This window comes from Grammomys surdaster, unplaced genomic scaffold, assembly GCF_004785775.1.
Source record: "Grammomys surdaster isolate TR1022 unplaced genomic scaffold, NIH_TR_1.0 126187, whole genome shotgun sequence".
Classification (NCBI taxonomy): Eukaryota; Metazoa; Chordata; class Mammalia; order Rodentia; family Muridae; genus Grammomys; species Grammomys surdaster.
Window position 1 is genome coordinate 7,305,877 of NW_021620993.1, and position 10,197 is coordinate 7,316,073.

A 10,197-nucleotide genomic window follows, 5' to 3' on the forward strand; every position below is an offset into this window, starting at 1 on the left:
CCTAATCCACCTCACTCCACGATGCCTTCAGACACAGTGACTCTACTCACACTGATGGAAAAGGAAGCAAAGCCCTGGGGATGCAGTTGTGCAGGTCTCACACGGATCTGCTGCTAAGCAAAACCTCTCTGCCACTCTCTTGGCTTGGCTGAGTTCCTCTGTTGGCTCAGAGTTAGTGATCTGGTACAGTCTAGGAGGCTTAGGACCCAGGGGGCGCCTTTCAGCTGAAAAACACCTCGGCTGCAGCAAGCTAGCTGGGAAGCTCCCAGTTCTAAAGAGAGGCTGTTTACCAGAAGAGCATAACAAGAGCCGGTCTGACTGCAAGGCTGGGAAGTAAGAGACAAAACTGCTGCCAAGGAGACCCCATTTGGACACTGGCTGTTCAGTCACCTGCAAGCTGGAAGAGGCGAGGATGCTGTTGGCTTGGGTGCACACATTTCTTCTCAGCAACATGCTTCTGGCAGAAGCCTATGGATCTGGAGGTGAGATTTCATTTTTTTTTCCTTTCTGCAGCAACTTAATGAAGCAGAACGGGTAAAGCCCCCAGATTTCCCAAATGTGGCCAGGCTGACAGGGAAGGAAGGTTTTGGCTGATTTTCTTGTTATCCTACGAAAGCATTCTTCTTTCCTCTCTCTCCTTCCTTGCCAGAGGCTTGCAGCTCCATCTTTGCCATTAAGAACAAAGACAAGTAGTCACTTTCTCTTTCCCTTTCCTTCACACTAGTGGATGGAGCTTGGGAATTCATCTCTTCTATTCCCCAGAGTCCTACCCTTTTAAAGTCCGTTTGCTTAGTGTGGCAGGCGCAGAAACCTCCCCTCTCCAGCCTCCTCCTGTGGCTCTCTGCTGAGGGGAGGGGGAGCTGAAGAGATGAGGCAGAGTCCCTCAGCTGGAGTCTCTATTGAATCTTTTGCTTCACTGAATCAAAGGCTTTTGTGGAATTCTCTTGGGCGCTGGTGGTGTCTGTTAACTAGCAGAAGGTGGCTGTATTCGTGGAGAAGGGAACATCAGTTTATGTAACATTGACTTCTCAACACTGGGATGACTTCCATGTCTGACTGCCCAGAACCAAACTCACCATCTCCACAGAAAGACCTTAGCCAGGCTTCCCGCACCTTCAAAGTGGTCCCAAGTCCAAGAGTATGTTACAACCCTTTGCATTTGTGCAGCGATCTCAGAAAGAGAAAGAAAGAAAGAAAGAAAGAAAGAAAGAAAGAAAGAAAGAAAGAAAGAAAGAAAGAAAGAAAGAAAGAAAGAAAGAGAAAGAAACAGAGTTGCGAGCTAGCTAGCTAAGTCTGAGTGTTGTTGTCTGTGGACCAAACGCCGCTAGGGGCATGACACGAGCTCTCCACTTTCACTCTGAGGGTACACAGGGCTTTCTCCCGCGAGCCCCGAGAGCCGCACTCAGGGGCCCGGGCGGATTCCTCTTCCTCACAGGCTGCTTCTGGGACAACGGCCACCTGTACCGGGAGGACCAGCCCTCGCCCGCGCCGGGTCTCCGCTGCCTCAACTGGTTGGCCGCGCAAGGCAGCCGCGAGTCGCTCGCCGAGCCCAGTGAGTGTCCCGCCGGGGAGGCGGGCGGGGTTGGTGGGCGGCGGCCGCGGCCCTTGACGGCTCTTCTCCCCACCTCAGGCCCCGGCAACCACAACTTCTGCCGGAACCCGGACCAGGACCCGCGCGGGCCCTGGTGCTACATCAGCAGCGAGACTGGCGTCCCTGAAAAGCGGCCCTGCGAGGACGTGCGTTGCCCAGGTACCCGCCCTGGGACCCCGGGAAGGGGACGCCAGCCCCGTGCGCAAAGCAGCGTAGCAGCGGTTACACCCGTCGCGCACGTGCGGCCGCTCGACGCCCATCCCGCCCCGTTCCACCCCCGCGCCGTCCGATTGGTCAGAGCTATCTCCAGGCCGCGGAGCCCAAAGCCCATTGGCCTACGCGGCAGTCGGAGTGAGCTCATCCTCTGCGAGCACTTGTAAACAACGGTGGGAGGCAGCTTGCGTGTTCCGCAAAGCGCCCCACCAGCCTCTACTGTGTGTAGCGTCTGCTGTGAGCCAGGCACCATGCTCCCAGTCCCAGGGAAGAAGCTGTGTGAGGGATCTGAGTCATCCAGAAGTTTGACCACCTGCCAAAGGCAATGGGTGTGTTCTGATTTGAATTCAAAGCGTTCAGACTTCAGAAAACAGTTCTCTAGGATTAAATGAGCTGGTCAAGGTTAAGCACTTAACACTGGGATTGACAAGACCGTTGCACTCCGTGTGACACGGATTGTCTCCTGCTGTGAAGACCCGTGTAGTCTCTGGAGAAACCCTCTGGCAATCCCTGCTAGGTGTTGGAAGATAGCAAGGACTTGAACAGACAAGTGGGAGGCTGGAGAGAGGCTATTGTTTAAGACCATTTCCTCACATTGCCTCCTAACATCTCTCACCCAGGGGCAGCCTTTTCAGACCTGATTTTTCCCCTCGGGCAGGCTAGTTGGTTTTTTTGTTTTGTTTTGTTTTTTCCCTTTTCTGTTTTTGTGATAGGATCTCACTTTGCAGCCCCGGCTTGCTTGCTTGGCTGGTGGAGATTCACAGAGATGCTCCTGCCTCTGTTCCATAATTCAGATGTTCACCACCACTCCTATCCTGGGGCAGGATTTGATATCAGTTTAGGGGAGCACTTTAGGGCGGACCCTTCCGGTAACATCCCCAACGGCCAGGACAGGTTTGGCTGTCGAATGCACTTAGGACATGGTCCTTGATGAGAGCTGTTCTTACCTCACCTGCAGAGACCACTTCCCAAGCACCACCGCTGTCCTCTACGACGGAGCTGGAAGAGAAGGCTGGTGCACCCGGTGACAGAGAGGCACAGGTGTTCCCTCCTGCTAACGCCCTGCCAGCCAGGAGTGAGGCGGCAGCGGTGCAGCCAGTGATCGGGATCAGTCAGCGTGTGAGGATGAACTCCAAGGAAAAAAAGGACCTGGGAACTCTGGGTATGGCCGCGGGTGTGGGGATTCATCAGATGATGCCATTTGCTGATTGTCCAGGGTGTGGCTAATGGGACCGTGTCTCCTGTCCTGTGCAGGCTATGTGCTGGGCGTTACTATGACCGTGATCATTATCGCTATTGGAGTTGGCATCATCTTGGGCTACACTTACAAGAGGTAGGTAGTTTCTCTTGTTGGCTCCCTTGGAATAGGGCTAAGGAAGAGAGAAAGTAGCAGATGAACTTCTTGGAGTCTTTCAAAAGGAAGCAAGATACTGAAGGAAGAAAAATCAGCTCAAGAGTAGAGATTTGGTTTTAGTCACTGCCTGGTGACCTTGGGCCCTCAGGACAAGGACTTAGATGCTGATTCCCCCCCCCCCCCCGCCCCCAGACAAGGTCCCCATCTGTAGCCGTGAGTGGCCTTGAAGGAGTGGTCTCCAACTCGTAATCCTCCTGCCTCGACCTCGCTGAGGAATGGATTTCTGAGCCCTTGTCATCATGCTCGTCATTTTGTTGAGTTTTAAAATTCTGCTACTAAGATAGGTGCCCTGCTTCATACCTACTGTAATCCGAGAACCCAGGAGACTGATGCAAGAGGTTTACAAGTTTGAAAACTGAGGCTCTGTTTCAAGAAGACAAAGGAAAAAAAAAAGTAAAAACCCAAGAAGTGCTCTTTAATCTCAGCAGCAGGAGGTGAGTTCCTCCATTTTAAGACAGAGACCATGTGTCGAAACATCCCACTGTTGGAAAAGGTTCCTGGCCTCTGGTCTCATGTTGGGGCTTACATTTCATCAGTGGGGTGTCCTCTAAGGTAAGGAGAAGAAAAGAAATGATTACAGAAGAAAATCCATTCACCATTCCTTACCAGATATGAAAGTACAAGAGACTGCTTGGGAAGCAAGGACAAACTTGCAGCCCCATGGGACAAGTCTGTCATAATCAGTGACGTGAGGTTCTAAGATTCAATACCATTGTTTCAACACTGAGTGTTCTCGGACAAAATCTGGGTGTGAGTTCCAGCCCCAAAGGCCAGCGATATTTCTCTGACTGGAGAAGCCTTCCTGGTAGGGAAGTGGTACAGTGGGCTGAGTTGTCCAGCAGTGGGAGTCATGTCTGAGACATGTTGAAGTGCTTCTCAGCCATTGTTTTCTAAACCCGAGGCATTCTTAGAGGTATTGAGTCAGCCACATTGCAGATGGAAACGGGCAGGCGAGGCATCGCTGCAGCAATGGCGTGTTCTTACCTGCAGCTATGCTACCACTTAGTGTGTGCCCCAGCTTTACTGTCTGAGACAGGGTCTCTGTAGTTCAGGCTGGCCTTGGAATCATCATATAGCAAAAACATGGCCTCGAACTCTTCGTTGTTGTTTGATGTTGGTGTTTCGTTGTTTTGATTTGTTAGAGACAGGGTCTCACTCACCCTGTAACTCTGGCTGTCATGGATCTCTCAAGACAGACCAGTCTGGCATTGAATTCAGAGAAATGCCTGCCTCTGCCTCCTGGTTGCTAGGATTAAAGCCTGGCTTCTTGAAGTCTGAATCCTGCTTCTTCCTCCCGAGGGCTGAGATTACGTTCACAATCACTCTTATAAGATCAACGACGTTCTTTCCAGTTCTCAGATGAGGAAACTTGAGGCAAGAGAGAAGAGGTGGTCTGCCCGTGGCTGGGCTGCTGTCTGCGTGGCTGGGCAGGTTACTACTTGTTACTAGTCCAAAGCATTCCTGTGGGGGAAAGGTGTGTGGCTGCTTCGCTTGGGTGCCTGGCACACAGTGATCCATAAACAGTAGCTGGTGTGATTGTCTGTAGAATGTGATTACTTACTTGACTACTTACCTTTTCTGGGCCTCAGTTTATCTATCAGATGGGCAGTTAGGGGTGACTGCAGCCCTGCTGGTTTTTGCAAAGGACACTGGTGCTGGTTGTTTTAAATCCCAGCCCTACTATTTGCATGAACAGGTGATATTATGGGTTTCTCTGAGAGCAGAGAGGTTCTGAGTCAGGCACCATTGACCTGAGGGAACATCCTGACTCCAGACTGAGGTTGTGGTCCTCAGAAGCATCGTTAACATGCAAGTCCAGGGACACCTACTTGTTCATTTAAAAACTCTGCCAGTACAGTCCACTGACCCAAACTGAACTGGACTGAGCCCTGAGATTTTCCCATGTTCCTCAGCCTCTGGACAGCATTTGGCTGCCTTCCAATCTTTCGACAGTTTTCCAGACCTTCAGATGCTTGAACTAACTGCCTTTAATTCCAAGCTCAGCTGGTGCTAGATGCAGAAGCCAGGTCTTTTTCTTTTAGTTTTACCCTTTTAGGCTGTCATGGGGCTGCCACGTGATCTTGAGTGAACTTCCGGGACACACAGGGGGAAGGCACTAAGTCACCAGAGTCCCTGTCACTAACCTCTGAACCACCCCTTTCCTTAGCAAACAGGCTCTGAGAACAACCTGTACAACAGGAAACCGCATGTGGGCTAGAAACAAGCTCTGAGCCTCCCTCTCCCCACCCGTAGGGAGCAGATGTCAGGGCAAGAGCTATAAGCTGAATATCATTTCAGGCCACTCCTGCTTGGTAGGTATCATGTGTGTTAAATGTGGATGTTTCCCCTGCACAAACATTTATGTAAGCAGTAGAACAGTAATCAGATACTAATCACAGTGGCCACCGTAAGCTTCATGCTTTCTTGATAAGTCAGGCCCTGCTGTGTGTCTTCCTCGGTTGATTTTTTACCCAGCTCATTACCTCCCTTGAACCTTTCTTCCCAGTAAGAAGCTGAGACCTAGAAGAGTTAAAATGAGACTGGGTACCCATATGTATTTGTGTGTGTGTGTGTGTTTCTTGTTTTATTTTGAGATAGGTTCTTACTCTTTAACCCAGGCTGGCCTGAAAGTATGTATGTATGTATGTATGTATGTATGTATGTATGTATGTATGTGTGTGTTTTGCCTGTATGTATGTCTGTGCACCAAGTCCTCTAAAGCCAGAAAGGGTATTGGACCCTCTGGAACTGGAGTTACTGTTGTGCACCACCACGTGGACGCTGGGGATCCAGGCTGGTTCCTCTGAAGGAGCAGCTAGTGTTCTTAGGCTACCGAGCCATTTCTCCAGCCTCTTTAAGCATTACTTTGTTTGTGTGGGTGTTTTATTTTGCATGTATGTCTGCACTGTAGGCATACCCAGAGGGTTGTGAGCTGCCATGTGGGTGCTGGGAATCAAACCTGGATCCTCTAAAAAAGCAGCTAGTGCTCTTAACTGCTGAGCTGTCTCTCTAGCCATGGCCAGGAACTCTTGGTCTTTATACCTCGACTTTCTGAGTGCTGGGATTACAGGCATGAGCCAGCATGGCTGGCTGGACAGGAAGATATGTCTAAATACTGTCAGTTATCTCCAGAACGCCTGACAAAACCCAGTAGCCTCATCTAAATATAAACTACTCAGAGCAGTAGAAAAGAAAAACGTCTCAAAGAATGACTTTGTTTAGAAATTTAAAAAACAAACAACCCCAAGATCTTACTCCAGAATTTCCTCCAATTGTTGATGCCACATGAGGCACATTGTTTACCACTTCTGGGCCTGTTGACTCTTTAGGTTGGGAGTAAGCTGTGATGACCTTCCCAGCACTGCTGTCTTTAGAGGATACTATTGCTTGATTTAAATCCTAGCTCGGCTTAACACCGCTCCCTCCTTCCGTCTTTCCTTCTCTCTCCCTCTCCCTTCCTTCCTCTCCCCTCCCTTCCTCCTTCCTCTCTCTCCCCCTCTCCCTCCCTCATTCTCTCTCCTTTCCTGTCCCTTTCTCTCCCTCTCTCCTTTCCCTTCCTCCCTCCTCTCTCTCCCTCTCTCCTCTCTTCCCCTGCCTCCCCCTCCTTCCTTCTCTCTCCCCCCTTCTCTCTCACTCTTCCTCTTCCCCCCTCTTCCTCTCTCTCCCTTCTTTCCTCCTCTCCTCGATCCCCGCCCCAGCCTTTTCAGGTCTGAGATGATAATAGATAGCACATGGGTGTCTTGTGAGGATAGAATCAGTGTGCATACACTTGGGTATACACTGTGCCCCTGTACAGTAGCCTCCTTGGAAAACTTGCCCAGAGCAGCAGTGTGGCACAGCATGGCTTCTGGTTTGGAAACAACCTTGGGAGGCAGGTAGCAGCTCTGGCTCCTCACCTGTCTTCTCTCTGGTCAGCCTAGCTTGCATGTGAGCCCCAGAGCAATCAGTAATTCCCACAAGTCTTGAACTCTGTAATGCCCCAGGGCTTGGCTGATGGAGGGAGCTTCCCAGGGTTAGGAAGGGTGGGCTTGGCACCAAGGCTTCCTCCTGGAAAAAGCTGAAGGTTAGGGTAGAAGGGAACTCAATCTGGCTGGGCCTTTGTCTTGGTAATTTAGGCCACGAGTTTCAGCCAGGCCACCATTGGCTGCTCCCTGTCCCTGCTGAGTGCTGTCTTAGCTCTGCAGGGAGCTCTTAGTCTGATAAAAAGGGAGAGAAAACAGTAAGGCAACACCATCCCACCCCCTGGGAGAGAGCTGAGTCAGTGAGTAAGCCTTTGTTCTGTCTTGGCTGCCAGACAACAGCCAGACTGTCCCCTGCCCCCCACGGCAGTGGGAGGGTGCTGGGCTGCCTAATGGTCACTTCAGCCTGGCAGCTCCGCCACTCCATCTCCAGGATTCTTAGGCGGGACTCACAGCAGGCATGCGGGGCCAGGCATGCTTCTAGGCTCCTAAACGGACGGATGAGGCCGATCCAGACTAGTCACAGCGGCTGCTTCCTTTACCCTGGGTTGCTCTTCCAGCCCTCCACTAATACAGACTGATTTGACCCCTATAGGTGTGTGTGTGTGTGTGTGTGTGTGTGTGTGTGTTAAAGCCTGCCTTACCAGCTGCTCAGCAGGTAAGCTTCATTGGGGAGGGAGTGGAGGAAAGCCAGGCCTCTGCATGTAAGGAAATAGGAAGAAGTGAGGGTAGGGTGTGTGTAGTGTGTGGCGTCCATCAAAGGTGCAGTTAAATGCTGCCTCTTCCTGGATGATGCCACACTCCTGGTACCTTGGTAGGTATTCTAGAAGTGGTGGGTTCCTGGTTTGCTTTCTTCCTTCAGCCTTCTTGTAGATTTTGAATTTTAGCCTCTGATAAAAAAAAAATGCCCCCTTCCCACACAGGGTTTCTATGTGTAGCCTTGACTGTTCTGGAACTTACTCTAGATCAGGCTGGCTTCAAACTCACACAGTTCCTGTCTCCTAGATCAGGCTGGCTTCAAACTCACACAGTTCCTGTCTCCTGAGTACTAGGATTTAAGGCCTTGGCCTCTACCACCTGGCTTGAATGCGTTATTTTTGTGAATCACGTCTAGCTTGGAGAGGAGGATCCCTTACTAAAATTAAAATCAGACCTTCCAAATTTTTGCCCACATGAGCCATCTTGAAGCACATGAGTTTATATTATACAGATAGATGTTTCCTTCTGCATGGCAGCCAACTACAACTGATGGATGACCGAATCGTGTGCCAGGCAGGAGTTGATACCCAGTAAAGATTCTAACGGGAAGCATAGGCCAGGCTGGGCTTGCATGTTGAGAAACTTGGTTATCCTAGTCACTGGGTACCACAAAGGGATGAGTTTATCAGCCTCCTGTCACCTTATATTAGAAACTAGGGGATCAGATCATATGTCACATGGGGGAATCACAGAAGGTCCAGGGCTCTAGAGACTATCAAGCCCAACTCCTTATTTTAAGATGGTGAAATTAAGGCCCAGAGAGAAGGGTATCACTAAGTAGTTCTTGCCTTGGCTAGGTAATAGGAGAGGTCTTTTAAGGAAAATGAGGGTGACACTGCCTTGTAAGTCAGTCAGGACCGCTCCAGGGCAAGCCATCATAACCTAGGAGATCATGCAACAGTCACACTGGTTTGTGGAAGCAGCTTCAAAATTATTTCACAGTATGAAGAACTTCACAGGGGAAGAAACCGAGGCACAGAGAGCTGTTTTGCCAAATGTTAAATAGGCTAGGCTGGAGCGAGGAGACACAGTACAGGGAACTGGTTAAGAGGGCATTTAAAATTGAGGCTTCTGTGTATTTGTCCTCTAGTATTTTTTTTTTAAACTTTCATCATTGTATATCATGTGATGGATGCAGGATACAATCTAAACCAGGCCCCTGTGCTTTGTTTTAAATAAACAAACAACATTTTATTTCAGTTGCACTGGGCAGGTCTTAGCAAGGCAGGGAGCAGGTTCTCACGGAGAGAAAGAGGTTTCTACTGAACTTGCTGGGGATGAGTGGGGTCCATGATGGGCAGGGCCATCTTGGAGATACAGTGATCTTGTTGACTGATTTGGATGGCTTCTTGCTATTGTTGCTCTCGGGGGTGACATCTCTGTCATTCTCCAGCACCATGTTGCAGTGGTGGCTGAAGCCCTTCGCCTGGCCTGAGAGCTTGTTGTTGCAACAGTTGATGAACACCAGTATTCTTGAGTGACTGCATGAGCAGAGAGGGGACCTGTGCCGACCTTCTCGTCCTCCCACTTGTGCAGTCATCTGGCTCTAGGGTTTATTGAGGAGATTTGTGGTGGAGATTTTGCTAGAAGATCACTCCTGCCTGTACTGCATTGCTTCAGCCGCTACTCCTATGGCCTGTGTGGTTTTAATCACTCACTATGTTCCTGTCACCTGAGAGCAGAGCCCAAGTTGTTGGCTTCAAAGGATGTGCCCTGTATTCCGTACTAGCTCTGGTGTGCAGTCTACTGGACATAGTGCAGGAGGCAGGGCTCCAGTGGAAAGGGCCCACGTGTGGTGTTAGAAGACCTAGGTTTCTAACCTAGGGGCTAACTCTGGGTCACAACGTCTCTTCAGAGCAGCCAGAGCCCAATGAACTTGTTGGAGTCTGTCCTATATCCTTGGAGCATCCTTTAAATGCTCTGGAATGCTTTTTTTTTTTTAACTTTAAAAAAAAAAGGTTTAAAAAAGGCTTATTTCGGCTGGGCGGTGGTGGTGCACGCCTTTAATCCCAGCACTTGGGAGGCAGAGGCAGGCGGATTTCTGAGTTCGAGGTTGGCCTGGTCTACAGAGTGAGTTCCAGGACAGCCAGGACTACTCAGAGAAACCCTGTCTCAAAAAAAGAAAAAAGGAAAAAAAAAAAAAAGGCTTATTTCATTTATATGAATACACTGTAGCTGTTTTCAGACACACCAGAAGAGGGCATCAGATCCCATTACAAATGGTTGTGAGCCACCATGTGGTTGCTGGGAATTGAACTCGG

General features: G+C 50.0%; 1 protein-coding gene across 1 annotated transcript in view; it reads left to right on the top strand.

Moving 5' to 3' along the window:
* The first annotated feature begins 204 nt into the window (after positions 1-204).
* The window catches only part of Pik3ip1 (phosphoinositide-3-kinase interacting protein 1), an 11,711-nt gene continuing 1,718 nt past the window's right edge, over positions 205-10,197 (top strand). Inside the window, exons 1-5 of the mRNA XM_028758174.1 lie at positions 205-482; positions 1,436-1,552; positions 1,631-1,750; positions 2,763-2,966; positions 3,059-3,137. Of these exons, the coding sequence (XP_028614007.1) occupies positions 413-482; positions 1,436-1,552; positions 1,631-1,750; positions 2,763-2,966; positions 3,059-3,137 (590 nt within the window). The 5' untranslated portion in view covers positions 205-412. The remainder of the gene's footprint in view (positions 483-1,435; positions 1,553-1,630; positions 1,751-2,762; positions 2,967-3,058; positions 3,138-10,197) is intronic.